General features: G+C 32.5%; 1 protein-coding gene across 1 annotated transcript in view; it reads right to left on the bottom strand.

Moving 5' to 3' along the window:
* nr3c2 (nuclear receptor subfamily 3, group C, member 2) overlaps positions 1 to 20000 on the bottom strand; it is a 130948-nt gene that overhangs the window by 25789 nt on the left and 85159 nt on the right. Inside the window, exons 5-7 of the mRNA XM_056457692.1 lie at positions 17622 to 17936; positions 10729 to 10873; positions 5440 to 5570 (exon numbers count right to left, since the gene is read on the bottom strand). Coding sequence (XP_056313667.1) covers positions 5440 to 5570; positions 10729 to 10873; positions 17622 to 17936 — 591 coding nt within the window. The remainder of the gene's footprint in view (positions 1 to 5439; positions 5571 to 10728; positions 10874 to 17621; positions 17937 to 20000) is intronic.

Below are 20000 nucleotides of genomic sequence, written 5' to 3'. Positions count from 1 at the left end.
AGTTTTAAAAAAAATTATATGAGAACTAAACTGATATACCCCATTTATTTATTTTTTTATTTTTTTAAATAATGTTTGATAATTTTGTACATTTAATTTTATGATTATTATTATTATTATTATTATTATTATTATTATTTTGTTGTTGTTGTTAGTATTTACATTTTTATGAGAACTAAACTGATATATCTCCCATATTTATTTATTTATTAAATAATGTTTGATGATTTTGTGCATTTTTTATTTTAAATTAATTATTATTAATATTATGTTGTTGTTGTTAATAGTATTTACGTTTTTATATGAGAACTACACTGATATGCCTCCCATATTCATTTATTTATTTATATTTTATTTATTTATTTATTTATTTATTAAATAATGTTATGATAATAACATTACGACACTAACTATTACGTAAACTGTAATAATTATAAATAATGATAATTTTGTACATTTAATTTATTTATTATTATTATTATTATTATTATTATTATTATTATTATTATTATTATGTTGTTGTTGTTGTTAATAGTATTTATGTTTTTATATGAGTACTAAACTGATATACCTCCCATATTTATGTATGTATTTATTTATTTATTTATTTATTTATTTATTAAATAATGTTATGATATTAACATTACGACACTAACTATTATCTAAACAGTAATAATTATGAATAATGATAATTTTGTACATTTAATTTATTTATTATTATTATTATTATGTTATTGTTGTTAATAGTATTTAAGTTTTTATTTGAGAACTAAACTGATATACCTACCATATTCATTTATTTTCTTAATTATTTATTGCATATTTATTTATTTATACATTTATTTTATATGCATTTATTATTAATACTATTATTTTGCATTATTAATCATAATGATAATATTGATAATTGAGTTTTAATAATTTTGTTTTTTATTTTAGTTATTTGATTAATTTATTTATTAATGACTCTAGCTTTTATGATTTGATACTTTAATTTTATTTGAACTCTTTTTAAACTACTTTAATCTTAAGTTAAACTAAATGAAGATTCTTTGCACTGGTTCTTTACGCACAAAGAAACATGTTTTCTTTTCTGTTTCTTTTCTCAGTTAACTGGATTAATTTTTGCAAGCAAAGCAATATCTTCTGAAAAGCAATTACTTAGCATCACACCTTAAGATTGTAGTGGTAATTATGGAAAACGTTTAATTCAAATAACGTTTTAATTTAAAACCCATTAACAGACAATGATGGACATCATTCAGTACTGATGAATGTAGCCTTCAGACCCAGATTGAAATAGCTTTTTTAGCTATATTATTAGCACTGAAGTAAGCACACAAAGTTTAAGAGCTTAAGCACAAATCCTTTAATCAAATGATTTTATGACAATTTTTGTATTGAATTAAACAAAACGCTGAGACCAGTAAAATAAATAAATAAATAAATAAATAAATAAATAAATAAATAAATAAATAAATAAATAAATAAATAAACATTTTTTCTTCTTTTTAAGGTGAGACACTGCAGACTAAAACATAGTAAAGTGATTTCACCCCTTTTCAGTCAAGAAAACATCCAGAAAATAAATAAATAAATAAATAAATTAATTAATAAATAAATAAATAAATAAATAAATAAATAAATAAATAAATAAACATTTTTTCTTCTTTTTAAGGTGAGACACTGCAGACTAAAACATAGTAAAGTGATTTAACCCCTTTTCAGTCAAGAAAACATCCAGAAAATAAATAAATAAATAAATAAATAAATAAATAAATAAATAAATAAATAAATAAATAAATAAATAAACATTTTTTCTTCTTTTTAAGGTGAGACACTGCAGACTAAAACATAGTAAAGTGATTTCACCCCTTTTCAGTCAAGAAAACATCCAGAAAATAAATAAATAAATAAATAAATAAATAAATAAATAAATAAATAAATAAATAAATAAATAAATAAATAAATAAATAAACATTTTTTCTTCTTTTTAAGGTGAGACACTGCAGACTAAAACATAGTAAAGTGATTTCACCCCTTTTCAGTCAAGTAAACATCCAGAATGCACATTTAAGTGTTTCTTTTGTAGTACTTCATCAATTTGTGTCTGCAAATTTTAATAACAATACATATTCATAAGTTTTTTGATAAATCTCCACTTCAGCAGCGCCTACCCCAAACTTTAAAGTTTTATTCATTTCTGTATTCTGAAGATTTCTACAGAGGGATTTGTTCAGACTTTATTTGCCTCATTGTATACAACATAATATTCAACAGTATAGATTTCTGGCCGTTTGCAGAATGTTTTGAATTCTGGAGTGATAAAAAGAGATTCTCAAAATCCCTTCAGTAAAAACCTTTGACTTTATGTTAAAATGAAATCAAATCAATTCCAACCTACCTTAAAGGAACACTCTACTGTTTTTGGAAAATGCTCATTTTACAAGTTCTCTAAAGTTAAACAGTTGTGTTTTACCATTTTTGAACCCATTCAGCTGATCTTCAGGTCTTGAGTAGTGAGCATTTTTAGCTTAGCTTAGTTTAGCTTAGGCAAGGCAAGGCAAGGCAAGTTTATTTATATAGCACATTTCATACACAGTGGCAAAGCTTAACATAAACATTGAATAGTATGGCAGCAAAGTTCCCTGATTATTACATAGAAATGAGAGCCATTAACCATTCTGGCCAAGAAATTAGCAAATTTTATTTATTTTTTTGGTCTTAGTACATGATGTAACTACAGAAGTGTAAAACTTTAGATAATTTTTTAAGCAAGATGCTAATGGTCTAATCCGATTCAATGTTTTATGCTAAGCTAAGCTAAAAGTGCTCCTGCCAAACCCAGAGATTGGTTAAACGGATTGAAACTCAGAAACTCATTTAGAGGAATTAGCCTATTCACACGACCCCCCCCCCCCCCCCCCCCCCCCAAAAAAAAAAAATTACAGTGTTGCTTTATGTCCATTGTTACATTTTTGTGCTAGAAATTTATGCAAATTAGCACATATTTATAATGTCTAATTTAATATTTTAGTATTATATAATACAAAAATGTTTCAACTGCAGAAGTATAATGATAACTTTTACTTTTTTTATACTCTTTACACCTGCAGTGTATTGCCTCTAATAGTTGTGTGATGACAATGAGTTTAAAAAGTCTGTAACTTGAGTCCCAGAACACCAGCAGCACATATATTCAGTACTGTATCCTGATTATGTGCATAACTGCCAACAGTACATTGTTGAAAACCTAAAACTCATTGACCTCAGCTGCATAAGCCTCTAGGCACAAGGACCTGATTTACCAGTTTATGGACATAGCTTGCACTCCGTGAGCTTCTATTATGAGAGTGTAACCTTTTATAAGGCATTCAAACATCTTCTTGCTAAGTCAACAGGTCAAACCACAGGTGTCACTCACTATTAAAATACTATCAAAGTTAATGGAAATTCCTCTGAACTCAGACGCCTACATGCCCAGATTGGCCGCTGCAGGCAAAAGTGACAAATGAAAACAGCCATTCATTCATGCATTTGCTTATTTTCCATTGTTGTTAGCAGATTGTTGGTCTGTAGTGGTTCTATTTGGCATACACCGATCTACTTGTTGAGTCTGATGCCATGTGGTTAGGTTTCTGGGTCCAAACGCTCAATTGCATGTCAAAAAAGTGAACAACAAATGGTACTAATATACATGTACAGTGCTGTAATGCTATTGAAAATCATGATCATATGGCTTATATCCAGGCTTAGTTCCATATGGTCAGATTTTAGCTGGGTTTCCATCCTAACATAAAGCATTTTTTTTTTCAAATTTAGCACAAAAAATAAATAAATAAATTCTAAATACAACTAAGGTGTGTTTCCATCAAGTTTTAGAGTGTCTATTTTGTCATATTGGTAACTTGGTAATCAACAGTAAACCTGGAAAGCATAATGAAGTCGCATGGGTGTAATATTCGCTGTTTAAGTTTAAGTTCTTGATAACACCAAACAAAATTTTTACATTAAGATGCACCTATTTTGAATGGTTTTCAAATTTATTTTATTTATTTGTCTGTGTACTGCTTATGCCCCTTCACCCCTTGCGTTTTTGCTATGTGCACCTGCAGTTAAAAAACTCTGAGCAGAATAAATGCTCAGTCTTTTACCATTGTCCAATCAAATAAAAGCAGAGGCGGGTTTCCATTGAAGCGACAGCAGTGTTAGTGTTGTCAAGATGACTACAGAGACTTTTCAAGATGAAGGAGAGACTTGTGGTCGCTGTTTCGGGTTAATCTGAGCTGTATGTTTTCACAAATCCAGAATATCACAATATTATTAAGTATTATAATATCAATACGCAGCTGATTTAGCGGTTGCATAGGGACATAAACTGCGTGTCTAGAGAAGCGTTTGCAGAAATATGAGCGCTGTATAGAAAATGCACAGCAGAAACCAGCACTGTGATGGTGGTGGTGACAGTTGCATGGTATTGTCCCGTAAAGCGGTAAATATTGTAAAATGTCCACTCAGTGTCTTGCTACTACTACAAAAAACACAGCACTACCATTGACAACAACAGAAAACAAATGCCCAGCTTGAGAAAAACACTCCGGTGGACACGTAGCTTAATGCTGGGTTTACACCAAATGCAGAATTAAGTATTCTGGCTAGTAAATTTGATACAAAGTTAATGCAAATGCAGAGATAGAGATGAATTAAAACCAATGGCATTATAACCATGTGACATTAATTGTATCTGTGAACTTTGTATTCAAAAACAGTTTGGGGATATTTTTGCGCGATCAAGAGTTTTTAAACATTAAATTTTAAACATTAAAATAGCTTCACACAGAAAAAGAAACATGTATGTCCACTAAGAAGGATGGAGATGCCGCTTGCTGTCATGTCCGCTTTGGACATTAAAAGACAAATCCTTGGCAAAAAAATGAGACCCGACATGAACAAATGGAAGGACAGAGTAAGGAACGCTTTGATGGATGCTGGGAAACCATATTTGAATCGAAAGAGATAACAAAAACCAGGGAACTTATGTAGTTCTTCATCTCAAGCCCTCATTTAGTGTGAACCCAAATTAAAACCACCACAAGGGATTACATTTTTATTCAAAATTTGGTGTTTCCATTACTCGTTTCTCATGTGATACTTCAAAATGCACATTAACACAGGGTGATGGAAACCCAGCTACTGATTCATCTTTTATAAATCATAAATAAAATATTGGTGTCTAGAATCCAGCAAGTATTTCAGAGACTGTAATAAACTCCATGATTTAGCAAAAAAAAAAAAGCTTTAATAAGTGATATGGCTAAACATTGTTTTGAGATTCAAGTTTTCAGTTCAAAAAAGTAGAGGATTGGACCTGGCAACAGTTTTCCATACATCACAGCTTAATAACCAGATAAGACAAAATATCTGTGTACACAGTCTTACCTGTGCTGAGCAGCAGCAGAACCTTCATGGCCAGATATTCCTCATATGTGAGCTGAAGACGAACAAACTCCTGGCTCACCTGCCGCATCCCCACACACAGATCATACATGGCAGACTGCTGCATTCGCTCCCTATAAAAGAGAAAGAAAGAGTCTGTTGTAAACCACCTCATTGTCTTCATCAGTCAAATATTTAATTTGGAAAAACATCTAAAAGAATATTGGAACAATACTTGAGGAACCTTTAGAGGTTTATTTGGGATTACATCATTGGTAGATCCCTTTGGAGGACCACTAAAGTCAGAAATCAAACTATATTTACCACCAATTTCTAGGTTTATGCAAATAAATAGTACATAAATAAAGCTTGACAACTTGTTAAATCCTTTATAAGGCACTCATTGTAAAAACCCTGGAGTGTTACCGGGGGTTATCGTATATGATATTTTGCCCGATAAAGGGTTAAGCAACCATGATATTATGTAACTATTACGTAAACTGTAATATTTATGAAACTAATAAACACTAGCAATCATATATTTGGAATCTTTAAGATTCTTTAAATTTTTTGAATGCCTCTTAACCATAACAAGGCTGGATTCATTTCAAGGTACATATTTGTTTTAGAAAAAAAGGTTCCGGTGTACATAGACACCCAACAAGACAACATATATCATACATAAACATTAAAACTCTGATCCTAAAATACCTCCTTATATAAATACAGTTCCATAAAAACAATAATTAAAAAAATATATACAATGTTCCCCCACTGCCCTCTGTTATGCCAACCAATAGTTGTTCTTTGACCGTCCTACCCTACTTGCCCATTGATTAATTTAATTGAAAAAAGGAACAAAAGAACATTTTTATTTATTATACTTGCATAACAGGACCCTGTATCTTCTGCCATTTTGATGTTAGGGCCATTGGCCTATAGTCATTATTGTCTTGTGGACAAGCCTTTTTGAGCATTGGAATTATCACAGATTATTTCCAGACCTTTGGTACTGTATGCGTATCAACAGAGTTGAAAGAGCCAATGCCAGGCTGGTATGAGCTCCTCAGCAAATGTTTTTAGAAGAAAACATGTCATACCATCAGGTCCCATTGCCTTACTAAAACATAAAGATTTAAAAACTTTAGTCACATCTCCTTGATGTATTGACCTCCTATTTTCAGCCATGTTGCAATTTACTTCCCCTAAAATTTCATCACATTTTTCCAAAGTTACAGTCTCAAATCTCATGTACAATTATTCAATTTGATTGAATTCGATTGATTTATTTGATTAAAAGTCATTTTGTTAAATATTTTTACAATAAAGCTGCAAAGCTATACAGTATATCGCACTGAACATGCTTAAAAAGGCATGCCATGTACTCATTCTTTACAGGTTTTTATTTCAAATTTGTTCCATGATATAAATATTTTGGCAAAAATGTAATGCTACTCGCATTCTTTTAAAAATGACAAAAGTTACAAACAGCAGCATTTTACTTAAAAATTACAGTAATTAGTATCACAGGAAGTTCCTTCCAGTCATACTTTAAGCATTTAATTCTAAGTTTCATTAATAAACATTTAATAGCATGACCATCAATGCTCAAGCTCAAACATTTTGACACTGACAAGCATTCAAAAAAAAAAGATGTTTCAAAAATCAAATGCTGAGGATGCATCATTCACCAATTATATTGAGCGCATCTTATAGTAAATACAGTATAAAATAAAAGTGCTAGGCAAATCCATATACGTAAACGAAACATGTACTGTATGATTGTCAGTCTTTTCTTATTTGCCACTTTTGCTTTGGTCTTTACACTTCCTTGGCAGGTTATTAATCTAGTAGATAGTTTGGCTGATCTGCCAGTTTGTTTGGCTCCAGGTGTGTGTGTCTGTCTTTCTGCATACCTGACTAGCTGAATAGAATACACGTACAGTTACAGTATATCTGTCTGCCAAAGCTGTCTGACCAGCTGTCATTCTGAGCCCGAACTTCCCCGTTCCTCCTTCATTTAATATCCTAACCTTCAATCTGGTTAAAAATGCAGTGAGAAAATGAGTTCAATTCCTGATCTCACTGTGAGATTCCCACCCTGTGTGGGGTCATTAGTAGCTCAATCACACTTCTTTTATTATTATCATTTATATACATAAACAGCAGATTTAGGTGGGAATAACAGAAGAAAATGGAGAAAATAAGTGTAAAATAGACTCATAAAATATTCTTCAAAGATCCATACACTTGTGAACTTACAGTATGCTCCTGATTCTTATGACATACTTTTAAAGGACACGGAAAAGTGTCAAACTGGCAACCTAGAAACTTTTGTTTTGCTCCTCTTCAAGCTAGACATACAGTGTTTTCAATCGATATATTTTAAAGGCACTGCTGCGCTAGTGCTTTCAACTTGTTTTGCTTCAGGACTTCGAAATGGAATGAAATATTTATACTTAAAATATGATTATTAAACCGTATAGATCTGAGAATATGCTGCGTTTATTAATAATATAGGCTGAATATGGGTTAAATAATGTTCCATCATTCTCTCCAATCATCTGCCATTAAAAGATATGAATGTAAAAATGATTCAACATGATCAAATTAAAATTTATTTGTAATTTAAATTACAAATTTGGTTTGAAGGACAACAGAAAAGTATAAATAAAAAAAAAATTATGGTTGATTAGTATTTTTGGTCTGCATTGTGACCCCTAAATAAAGGCTTTTAATATGTCATCATACAGTTCTTGCTGCACTAGTCCTTCAAAGCTTATCAACTTGTTTTGCTTCAGGACTTCTGAATGGAATCAAACATTTATGCTTAAAATATTAGTATTAAACTGTATAGATTCCAAAATATACTGCATTTATTAATGATATTGGCTGAATATGGGTTAAATAAGTTCTATCATTTTGTAGAATCATCTGCCAATAGCAAAGGTTGTTATGGAAAAATGTAACCACATGATTAGATTTCAATGTAATTGCTTTTTAAATGATTAAAAAATATATTGTGGCCAAAGTTTGATTTAAAGGACAACAGATGCTAATTTCCAATGGAAATGCTAATTTCCAATGGAAATTTCAGATGGCACTTTGAGGTTTTTGCATCTGAACTCATCAGTTCTTGTTGCGCTAGTCCTTCATAGCTTTTCAACTTGTTTTACTTCAGGATTTCTAAATGGAATCAAATACTTATACATAAAATATTATTATTAAACTCTATAAATCCCAGAATATGTTGCAACTTTTAATAATATAGGCTGAATATGTGTTAAATAGTGCTCCATCATTCTTTTGAATCAGCTGCTATTAGCAGAGATATGTGAAAATGATTCAACATGGTGAATTTAAAACGTAGTTGTATTTTAAATTATAAAAAAAAAAAAAAAAAAAAAAAAATATATATATATATATATATATATATATATATATATATATATATATATATATATATATATATATATATATATATATATATATATATATATATATATATATATCATATAGCCAAATTTGGTTTAAAGGACAACATAAACACACAGACACACATATATATATATATATATATATATATATATATATATATATATATATATATGTATATGTTGATTAGTATTTTTGGTATTACTTTATTTTGATGGTCCCTTTAATGCCCAAACTCGGTCCTGGAGGGCTGGTGTCCTGCTCAGTATAGCTCCTACTTCCTTTAACACATCTGCCTGGAAGTATGGCTGTTTCTCAATATGCGTTCTTTAGCGGCCTTGCGTCCTCATGTAACGTCATCATCAACTACCAAAGTTCAGTTCCAATACACAAGACAGCAAGGACAGAGGACGCGGATGTGTTCTTGATATCGAGGACGCACCGATGCAGACTCGAGCATCGGTGGGAAGCGCAGCATTTTATTTAGATTTATTATTAAAGTTCAGGGAAATCACTTATTTACCTCAGGAAGTTTCCCTAAATGAAACGGTGAATATAAACATTACCATGAACATCTTAATAAAAGAATAAACACATTAAGGGTGTTTGTTTGCTGAAATTCGTATTAAAGTCTGTTTTATTTATATTGTGCAACGTATATTTATAATGTTTTTATGCAGAGTATATATTTTGAAAAGGGGGAAAACAATAAATCGCTATATGAATGCTGTAATGTTTAAATGATTTTCCATTAAAAACACGTGAAGGTTACATGACCATCAGTAAGAACGCAGCATTTTATTCCTCACAGGACGCGTTCTCTGTTCTCGTGGTCTCCCGAGTTTGTTCTGGCAAGACCGGTCACAAAAGAGACAAAATATAGTCTTACCATATTTTTGGTCTGCATTGTGATCCTAAAAGACAGGCTTTTAATATGTCATGGTATTATTATTATTATTAATTTATTTATTTTGTTTTTATTTTTTTATTAAATGAGAGTTAAGTAGGTTAAGTATGCAATAAAAAAATTATTTTCTAAATTAAAAAAATAAAAAAACACTGTGGATGACAGCCATGCGGCCTGCTAGATCAAATTGCCTAGAGACAAACCCATGAATTATTGTCACAGTCTCATACAAACAAGATTCATATACATATATATGTGTCTGTGCTGAAAAACTGCTAATTGTTCACAAAATAAAGCCCATTGAGAACTGTGAGCCAGCATGAAACGTGTGATTGTTTGCCATCGGGATGAGAAAGAATCATGCATAAGGTGCTGAGCATAAATTTCTGTGTAAGCAAGTATTTAATTCTGTACATACAATTTCCCCCTGAAGTTTTTCCAAGTCATTTGGCAAATCCAGTGAAGTGCCCCAGCTCTCCTGCAGGGGTCACTGTGCTCTATTTTACGCTTCTCCACTACGCTCAATAAATAGACATTTAGCTTTAAAAAGCACACGATCCCACTCCCTGCGCTCAATGTTTCTCGTGGTTTGTGCTGATTATGAGCCCCATTGACCTACCTCTCAGCCCAGATCAAAGTTATCAAGAAGCGTTTATAGGGAAAGTGTATTTCCTAGCAGAGCAATTGAAAGGACAGTTTTGAGGTCACAGTCGTACGCCTGCTGGGTACATGCTTATTGAGCTTATCATTTTGTATTATTATCAGAACTTCTTTAACTCGAAGGACCAGATTCTTTAGACAGGGTTAACCTCGGGCCAAGGATTGTCAGTATGTTGTAGTTTATCGGAAAGATAGCGTGCTGTTTGTTGATTTTGGATGTATTTTGAATATTCAGGCAGTGGAACATTTCTGTATGAAGTAAACCTTGAGCGTTTTGTGAGTTAGCTTACTCGTTGAAGACTAGATCCGGGGCGAAGTAGAGCATTTGGGCGTTGGTGTGTTTGTAGGATCTCCAGCTGAGGGAGAAGGAGGAGAGACACATCCAGGAATACTGGATCAGTGTGATTTGGTCCTCAATGGGTAGACTGCGGAAACCTGGGGAAAAATATAAAGGGCAAGTTAGCAGAGAGAAAAGAGATGTATTATGGGGCACTCAAGGGCATGACTTGCCCTGAAGCAGAGCTGATATTAAGCCATAACTGTAAGCTTTAAAAGAATCTGTCCTTTTATTCAACTAAAACTCAAAATACTGTCCATGCTATGGTGTTTTGATATAGTTTTATAGACCATTGTCACTATGAACATGTATTAGTTGGAAAGTGCTGCATTGTAATTCTTAAACAACAACCTAAAGTATCAAAAAAATACAAAATGTCCATTGTCAAATGTTTAAAAAAACAAGTCACACATGCGTTCTTTTCAAACCAGGCAGCTTTATGTTAATTAGTATCTGAGTTTCCATCCTAACCCTTCCATCCTAAATAATAATAATGTGAACTATGCGTGTTTCCATCAAGTTGTTCAAGCGACTAATTGTTTTATTGTAGTATACAGTTAACAAGGAAAGCAAAATAAGGTCATGTAGGTGTAATGTTCACTACATCAGAGTTTATTCGGCAAATGTGTTTCCATATTCCACCCTTTTTTCCACACAAATCCAACTTATCCCTAATGGCTAATCTTCTACCAGAATGACACCGACCTCTGTGTTTACAAATTTGTGGACATTAAAGTGGTTGCTCTTGATGTTGGTGTTACGCATTACAAGTAACATGGGTTGCGTAATAATATTCCGTTTCTAAGTAATGAGTAAAGTAATGCATTACTCCAAAAGATTAAGTAATACTGTTTGAGTTACTTTTTATAAATAAGGAGTAAAATGAATTAATGAAATAGTTACTTTTTAGTTTAATCGGTAACACTTTATTTTGATGGTCCATTTGAGTATTAGCAGACTATCTGCTTAATATCTGTTGATACTGCTCCTTCAACTGACATTTAACTGACTATATGAAACTCTGCAAGTACATGTCAACTTACACTAACCCTAACCTCAACCTAACAGTCATGTAATGCAATGTAACTTAAATTCCAACAAACGGACCATCAAAATAAAGTGTGACCGTTTAATTAATTAGCTTTTAAAAATAAATTGCTGAATTAAAGTTAACATCACGATGTATCAATCAAAGCACTTCCTGCAAGAGCCTTACATTTCTGCGATGGAAGTATTCTCATTATATTAAACGCACTGAAGAAATGAAAAGGGTTTTGCCTCGACTGTGATTTTTTTTAGTAACTAATAAGACAAAAAGTACAAAGGTAGCAAACACATTGCTTTAATCTTTCATTAATCTGTATTTACACCCCATGTACAGTATAGCTCTGGGGTCAGGAAGTTCTCAGAAGATATCATTATCCTATTGTTTTTTGTTAGTTTGTTTGTTTGTTTTTAACAGTGAATAAAGGTTATGCAGTGTGTTGTTAATTACAGCTCCTCTATTTAAAAAAAAAAGAAGAAAAAGTAACGCGAAAGTAACTCAAAAGTAATGTACCACATTATTTTTTCATAAACAGTAACGCAACTAGTTACTATTTTGGACTTTGGATATTGTAAAGAATTGCTTTCAAGAGTAACTTTCCCCAACACTCGATGTTTTCATGTGATTTGTGTTTCACTGTTGTAGGCGGGATTTCGTTTTAAATATTGAGATCAGATAGCAAAGACTATCCTGTATTCATTTCATTCTGATCATAAAACCAGAGAACATTTGTTTTCCAGTAAAGTGTAGTTGGTTCGCTTAGATTTCATGCTTCATGTGTATACATTTCTCATGTCTGTGAGAGCAGTATTTGCTGAGATTCCAGTGCCTTTGCCAACCCCAGAGGGTTCATAACAATGAAACTGCAGAAATAGTTGTAAAGAACACAAGTCTGGACTGAGCCCTCCCCTCAGAGAATCATCAGTCTATAACAATCGATGATTGGCTCATTTAGCTGAAGGCTTTCTTCACTAGAGCATCTATAGTGACCTTTGCATTTGGCCCATTCAAAACTACACAAGTGACTCATCTCGTGTATTCTATAGTTGTTGCTGTACACAAATATTAACAATGCTGTCCCACAGTAAGGAAATAAAATAAATAAAGAAATAATAATTGGCTGGGGCGTCACGATGGCTCAGTGGTTAGCACTGTCGCCTCACAGCAAGAAGGTCGCTGGTTGGAGTTCCAGTCGGGCTAGTTGGCATTTCTGTGTGGAGTTTGCATGTTCTCCTCGTATTCATGTGCGCTTCCTCAGGGTGCTCTGGTTTACCCCACAGTCCACACACATAAGCTATAGGTGAATTGAAGGTACTAAATTGGTCGTAGTGTATAAATCAGTGTGTAAATGTGAGAGTGTATGGGTGATTCCCAGTAATGGGTTGCAGCTGGAAGGGCATCCGCTGTGTGAAACATGTGCTGGAATAGTTGGCAGTTCATTTCACTGTGGAAAGAATTTTTTATCAACCCCTGATATACAGCTGAAGTCAGCATTATTAGCCCCCCTGTTTATTTTTTCCCCCAATTTCTGTTTAACAGAGAGAAGATTTTTTTCAACACATTTCTAAACAATATAGTTTTAATAACTCATTTCTAATAACTGATTTACTTTATCTTTGCCATGATGACAATAAATAATATTTGACTAGATATTTTTCCAGACACTTCTATACAGCTTAAACTGACATTAAAAAGCTTAAGTAGGTTAATTAGGTTAACTAGGCAGGTTACGGTAATTAGGCAAGTTATTGTATCACAATGGCTTGTTCTGTAGACTATTGAAGAAAAATAAAGCTTAAAGGGGCTAATAATTTTGACCTTAAAATGGTTTTAAAAAAAATTAAAACTGCTTTTATTCTAGCCGAAATAAAACAAATAAGAGTTTCTCCGGAAGAAAAAAAATACTGTGAAAATTTCCTGAATCTATTTAAACATCATTTAGGAAATATTTAAAAAAGAAGAAAAAAAAATAAAAGGGGGGCTAATAATTCTGACTTCAACTGTATAAGCGACTAAGCCGAAGTAAAATGAATGAATGAATGTAAAAAATGGCCACTGCTCTGTTACTTTATTTTTACTATTATTCTTTTCTATTATTATTTCATAATTACTTGATAATAATATTGCCTGTTTCATGGATAAAATGTAATTACTGAAATGTCTGTTTATTGACACAAAATTTGGCATGAAATATTAAATCTCCACAGTATTCATTGAAAAGTTTAGAAGATACTTCAAACCTAATTTACGTGGATAACAACGTATTGTTTGGAAAGGGCAAGTAAGGTCGTATTTACTTCTTTCATTTCTGTATTGTATGAGGCTGTTAGCAAACTAACAATGTAAGCCTGATTCCTAGAACTGCTGAAATTTGTTCCCAATTGAAGAAAAAAGTCAGCGTAGTCGGCAGAATCAGGTTTACATGAATCACTGAAGGTTTCCACTCATTGTCCTGTTGTCAAAGAGAGTTAGCAATACGGCAGACTGGATTCCTGCCAAAACTCACATTGAGAACTGTAAAGTCACCCACACGCTATAATAGAAGTCGCACGAGGACACATTACAGTATAAACTTATCAGTGAAGCAGAGACTATTTCGGGCTTGTCTGCAATACGCAAACGCACTACTAACTATAATTTGTCACACTGTCACCTTATTATTTCTTCCGTACAGTTACTTTCCAGGCAATCTTTGAGCATCCCTTTTTTTTTCTTTCATTTTCCCCATGTTATCCATTTTAAAACAGGTCCACATGTGCTGGTGAAATATTACAAAACCAAGTGCTGAAATGAATCCCATCATATGCTCATCTGAATGTTCAATATAACTGATACAGACTCCTTAAATGGTTTCAAATCACATCACAGTAACAAAGCAATGTGGAAACAGAAGCAGATCAGTAATAATGCACATCTGCAAGTCATCACTTGTAGATTGACTGAGCGTGTGATGCTTCGGGAGCCCAAAAGAGCTGCCTGGAAAGTCTTTGAAAGTCGGTGAGGCACTTTGCCCTGGTGTGTTTTCAGCCGGCTATTTATACATCCGGATATAGCACGCAAGCAGACACCCTGGTATCAAATAATTGCAATACAGCAAATGACCGTCTCGTGGCAAGTACTTTCAAAACTTAATCTGAAATGGCCAAACCAGATTTTTTTTCTTCTTCAAAACCATTCTTAATTGTTAATTAAAATGATATTACTACAGGCTAAATGGTACAAGCTTCTTGAATCTAACATTAACCCATGTAGTTTACCTTTTAAAACCCAAGTACTTTTTTGGATACATGTAAGAACATTGTAAGTATATTTAACATAAAATGCAACAATGTAATTAATTAATTAATTAATTAATTATCGTATTTAATTATTGTCTGATTATTATTATTAAATCTAATGCTAAACTAATATGTTTTATTATTCTTTTAAAACTGGCCTTGAAGCTTGTGGTCTTACTCTAGCAATTAAAATAAACATTTAAAGCAATATATTATTATTATTATTATTATTATTATTATTATTATTATTATTATTATTATTATTATTATTATTATTATTATTATTATTATTAGAAAGATCATAGAAATAAATTAGGTCCCACTTTACATTAAGTGTCCTTAACTACTATGTACATACACAGTAATTAATAATTCGTTACAATGTACTTATTATGTAAATACATGCATTTACTGTGTACTTTTGCTTGAATTTCTACCTGTATGTAATTACATCTGTAATTAAATTCTGTAATTACATTTGTAAATACACTGTTGACCATCCCTTACAGCTTAATCCACCCTTAAACCTACTCATACCACCAAACCTGACCATCACCCTACCCCTATCCCAACTCAAGAGCGCCACAAGAGTTCTCAAATACATTATGAACACAGTAAGTACACTGTATTTATTTTTTGATGCAAGTACATAGTAGTTAAGGACACTTAATATAAAGTGGGACCATAAATTATAATTATTAAATAATTAAATAGCTGCGGCTGGAAGGGCATCCGCTGCGTAAAACATATGCTGGATAAGTTGGCGGTCCATTCCGCTGTGGCGACCCCAGATTAATAAAGGGACTAAGCCGAAAAGAAATAGAATGAATGAGTTTACTTAAGTAATAATAATATATTTAAAAATAATAATAGTTATTTTTTACTGTTATTATAATTCATATTTTTCCTCATAAAATGCAGTAATGATTAAATAAAAAAACAAAAATCATTGCCCCAAACCTTTGAATATTATTCATATTAGTATTGCCACAATATGCTAGTATTTATGATAATCTGTATCTTGTTAATTAGGGGTGTTGGTTAACCATGACATTAAAAAATCTATATAATGTATAAATATGAAACACTTGAAGCCATTGTGAAATGCCAAAAATATATGCTTTATTCAAACTGAACTCCAAATCACGGCCTCATATAAAGTCCACAAGCTCAATTCAGAAGGGTAATAAAATGTATTATGATCCAGGAAATCCCTTATATGGATAAAATGCATCGATAAGAAACAATATTAGTTCATAAAAGAAAGTTATTCCAAACTCATAAATATTATTCTCCTAATTCCAGTACCTTGAAGAAGTGTTAAGCTAAAAAAATGTATACATATTAAAATCCTTTCATGTGAAATAATGTGATTCATTGGCCAGTTTATTTTATTTTATTTTTCTTTATTATTTGTTTATTTACTTGCTTTGTGTTAATATTAGCTTTTTTGTTCTCATAACATTAATTTAAAATTGAAAATAAGAAATATATATTTTATATTATTTATTTTCGGCCGTCTAAAAATGTATATAAACATGCAACATTTTGTTAGTTTATATCTGGGGTCCCCTTACTTTTCTGCCCACCAACCCCAAAATAACAATGCCAGTGTTTTGCAACCCGTAATATAGAGGTGGTTATAAATATAGATACCTTGCATGCAAGAGCACACACACACCAATAGGCTCAAGTCTGTTCTTTGTTTATTGTTTTTAATGTTTGTAAATGTGTTTAACATGGTGCCATAAAATCAATCTGCTGCATCTGATTCTATTGCTGTCTCTTTAATATAATGTAATCACCCCAAGGGTCACAATCAAATGGAAAAAAAAATTGTAAGGCTGTAACTATAAACTACTATTTTCATCTTTAGTAGGTTAAAGATCAAATATGGTGGTCATTCTAATGGTTTAATAAAATTAATTCGATTTTTGGAAATCAAAAGCGGAATGAATTAAGCGGAATCAACATGATATTATTAAAAAGACCGGGAAGGTGGGGTGGGGAGTAGGGACAAACCACTGGTTTATATTACTATATCTTTATTTTAAATTTTGAAGAAATCTCATCAGAATGGTTTATCACTGCATGCTGGTATTTTTTTTATTACAGTTAATTATTATTGCTTTATTATTACGGTTATTATTATATAGGCTGTTTATTTTAGAATGGCTCTTCCTGTGTTATTGTTTCCCTGGCCTGTTGCCTGTGCAGGTGACTTTTTCTCTGTAAACCAATAGCTTTTGAGCAAGTGAGTCTAGCTCCACCCTTTTGGTACCATACTGTTGTGCTAGGTACACCTAGGTACAAAAAATGGTATGCATTGTTTGCTGTTTTGGTAATTCTGACAGTGGAAACAGTAATAAAATAAAGTTAAGGTACATAAAAGTACAAGTTAAGGTACATTAAAGTACAAATGTACCTTAGCCTGTACTTTAATGTACCTTAACTTGTACTTTTAACTGTACTGAACTGTACATTTAACTGTACATGAATTTGCATAAGAAAGTTTGAGTATACCTGGAAGTACTTTGGCCCACTTGACCACTCGGATCATCTGTTTTCCGGCAAGCTGGTTGAGGCTGGTGAGCAGGTGGTCTGTTGTGTCGGGTTGTGTGTTATCATAGCCAGCGAACACCACTTCTGGCTCTATGAGCTCCAGAACGCTGCAGACGGACGGCGTCAGATACGGTGCGACCGTCGGGGTGTGTGGGACGAGAGCGGTGGAGGAACTCAACTCCTTTTCGGATGTCAAAAACGGGCCATCCTTTGAGCTCTGCAGTGAAGAATCTTCACTAATGCTCTTTATTTTCCCCAACTTCTTCGACTTCCGTGCTGAGTAAAAAAAAGCACAAATGTACATTATTGAAGTCGTTCCCGACTCATTTTATGGACAGCCTTAAAATGATTTGTTAGAGAGATAAATAATTCGGAATGAACATGATATTAATGAAAAGACCTCCAGTGTAGACTTGAAGCAGTGTTCTTATAGTGTTTCATATCTGAAAGGAGCTGGGGCTGATAGAAGTAATTATTGAAGCAGAGATGGGTCTTATAGCAGGGATCACAGTTTAAATCCCTGCTGTATAGATGTGACCTCTTATGTAGTTCAGGAGGATGCTGTTAATTGGCTGTGTGTGTGTGTGTGTGTGTGTGTGTGTGTGTGTGTGTGTGTGTGTGTGTGTGTGTGTGCGTGTGTGTGTGTGTGTGTGTGTGTGTGTGTGTGTGTGTGTGTGCGTGCAAGCATGCGTGTGTGTGTTCCTATATTTGATATTAATTGCAAGATTCCTGCGCCAACAGATTTCATATCATGTCAGTAAGTGAGATTGAAGGTGACACATGCTAGTCACAATGAGTGATGCATAGATTTTGACTCTCAACAAAATATGTACATAGATTTAAATTAGTTCTATCTACTATACTGTAAGTAATCGTCTATAATCAGAATTTAAAATTTACACATTCCCTATGGTATGGGTGTTTCCCAGTGATGAGTTGCAGCAAGAAGGGCATTCGCTGCGTAAAACATATGCTGGAACAGTTGGCGGTTCATTCCGCTGTGGCGACCCCTAGATTAGTAACGGAACTAAGCAGAAAAGAAAATGAATGAATGACAAAATTGTTCTGTATAGTTTTGTTTCTATATATGTGCGTGGATCACAAATACATAATATATTATGTCAAAATAAACTTTTATTTTGGATGCGATTTAATATTTGCCAAGCACTAATTAAAATGCTGTAGAACTAAGATTTGGAATCCTGGGACCCACTTTGAAAGTAGTAACTTCAATTTAAAGCATTTAATTTTTTGCTTTTTTTGGAAAAAATCAAGAGAAATTCAAGAGAAAAAGTCTCAATTTCTTTGGATCGACGATTTCTATGTACATTTATGTGTTTGAATAAAACATAATTGATGTTTTTTTCTGCAATTTCTTTAGTTACATTCATTTTTAGACTACAAAAAGTATATATATATATATATATATTTATAAAATTGACAGCTCATTACATAATTTCCCATTTCAACTGAATCATTTTTTACTTTAAAAGCCTACTTCAACCAAAACTGAACATTCTGTCATCATTTACTTACCTTTGACTTGTTCCAAACAACTGCAGATATTATGAAAAATGTTGTACTTGCTATTTCTTTTATAAAGACCAATGGCTACCAGTTTTCAACATTCTTTAAACTATCTTATTTTATGTTCAACAGAAAAAAAAAAAACTCAAACTGGTTTGGAACAAGCCAAGGGTGAGTAAATGAACATAATATTCATTTTGGTTCGAACTATCCCTTTAAGGAAACATAAAGAAAAGACTGAGCCTGCTTTACCACAGGTAGAGATGTGACTTTAATCAGAGCTGGACAATAAATCAAATCATGTGTTTTCAACCACATTACAGATGAGCATGATGAAACTCCGCTGTGTTTGTTTCTCCTGCTATTTGTGTGCGTGTTTTCATCGCTTTCTAAATTTGGACACGCGAGTCAATCTTTGCCTAATGTGTTGTTTTCAGGAGTTTACATGGTTGTGTATGATGAACATAGTGTTATCTGAGGCTATACTGATCTCTCAAGTATGATTGTTTTTATGATTATTTCTTAGTATGGTCACATTCTTTAAGGATAGTTCACACAAAAATGAAAATGTCTCACTATTTACTCTCCCTCAAGTGGTTCCAAACCTTTATGAGTTTCTTTATTCTGTACAACACTAATAAGATATTCTGAAGAAAAATTAAAACTTGACTTCCATAGTAGAAAAAACAAAAATGGAAGTCAGTATTTACAGGTTTCCAGCTTTTTCAAAATACCTTCTTTAGTTTTCAACAGTATCAAGAAACTCAAACTGTTTTGGAACAAGTCAAGGGAGAGTATCTGATGACAGAATTT

Source organism: Danio aesculapii, chromosome 1, assembly GCF_903798145.1.
Source record: "Danio aesculapii chromosome 1, fDanAes4.1, whole genome shotgun sequence".
Classification (NCBI taxonomy): domain Eukaryota; kingdom Metazoa; phylum Chordata; class Actinopteri; order Cypriniformes; family Danionidae; genus Danio; species Danio aesculapii.
Note: the sequence above shows the minus strand (reverse complement) of the source record. Positions and strands in the feature narration are given on the sequence as shown.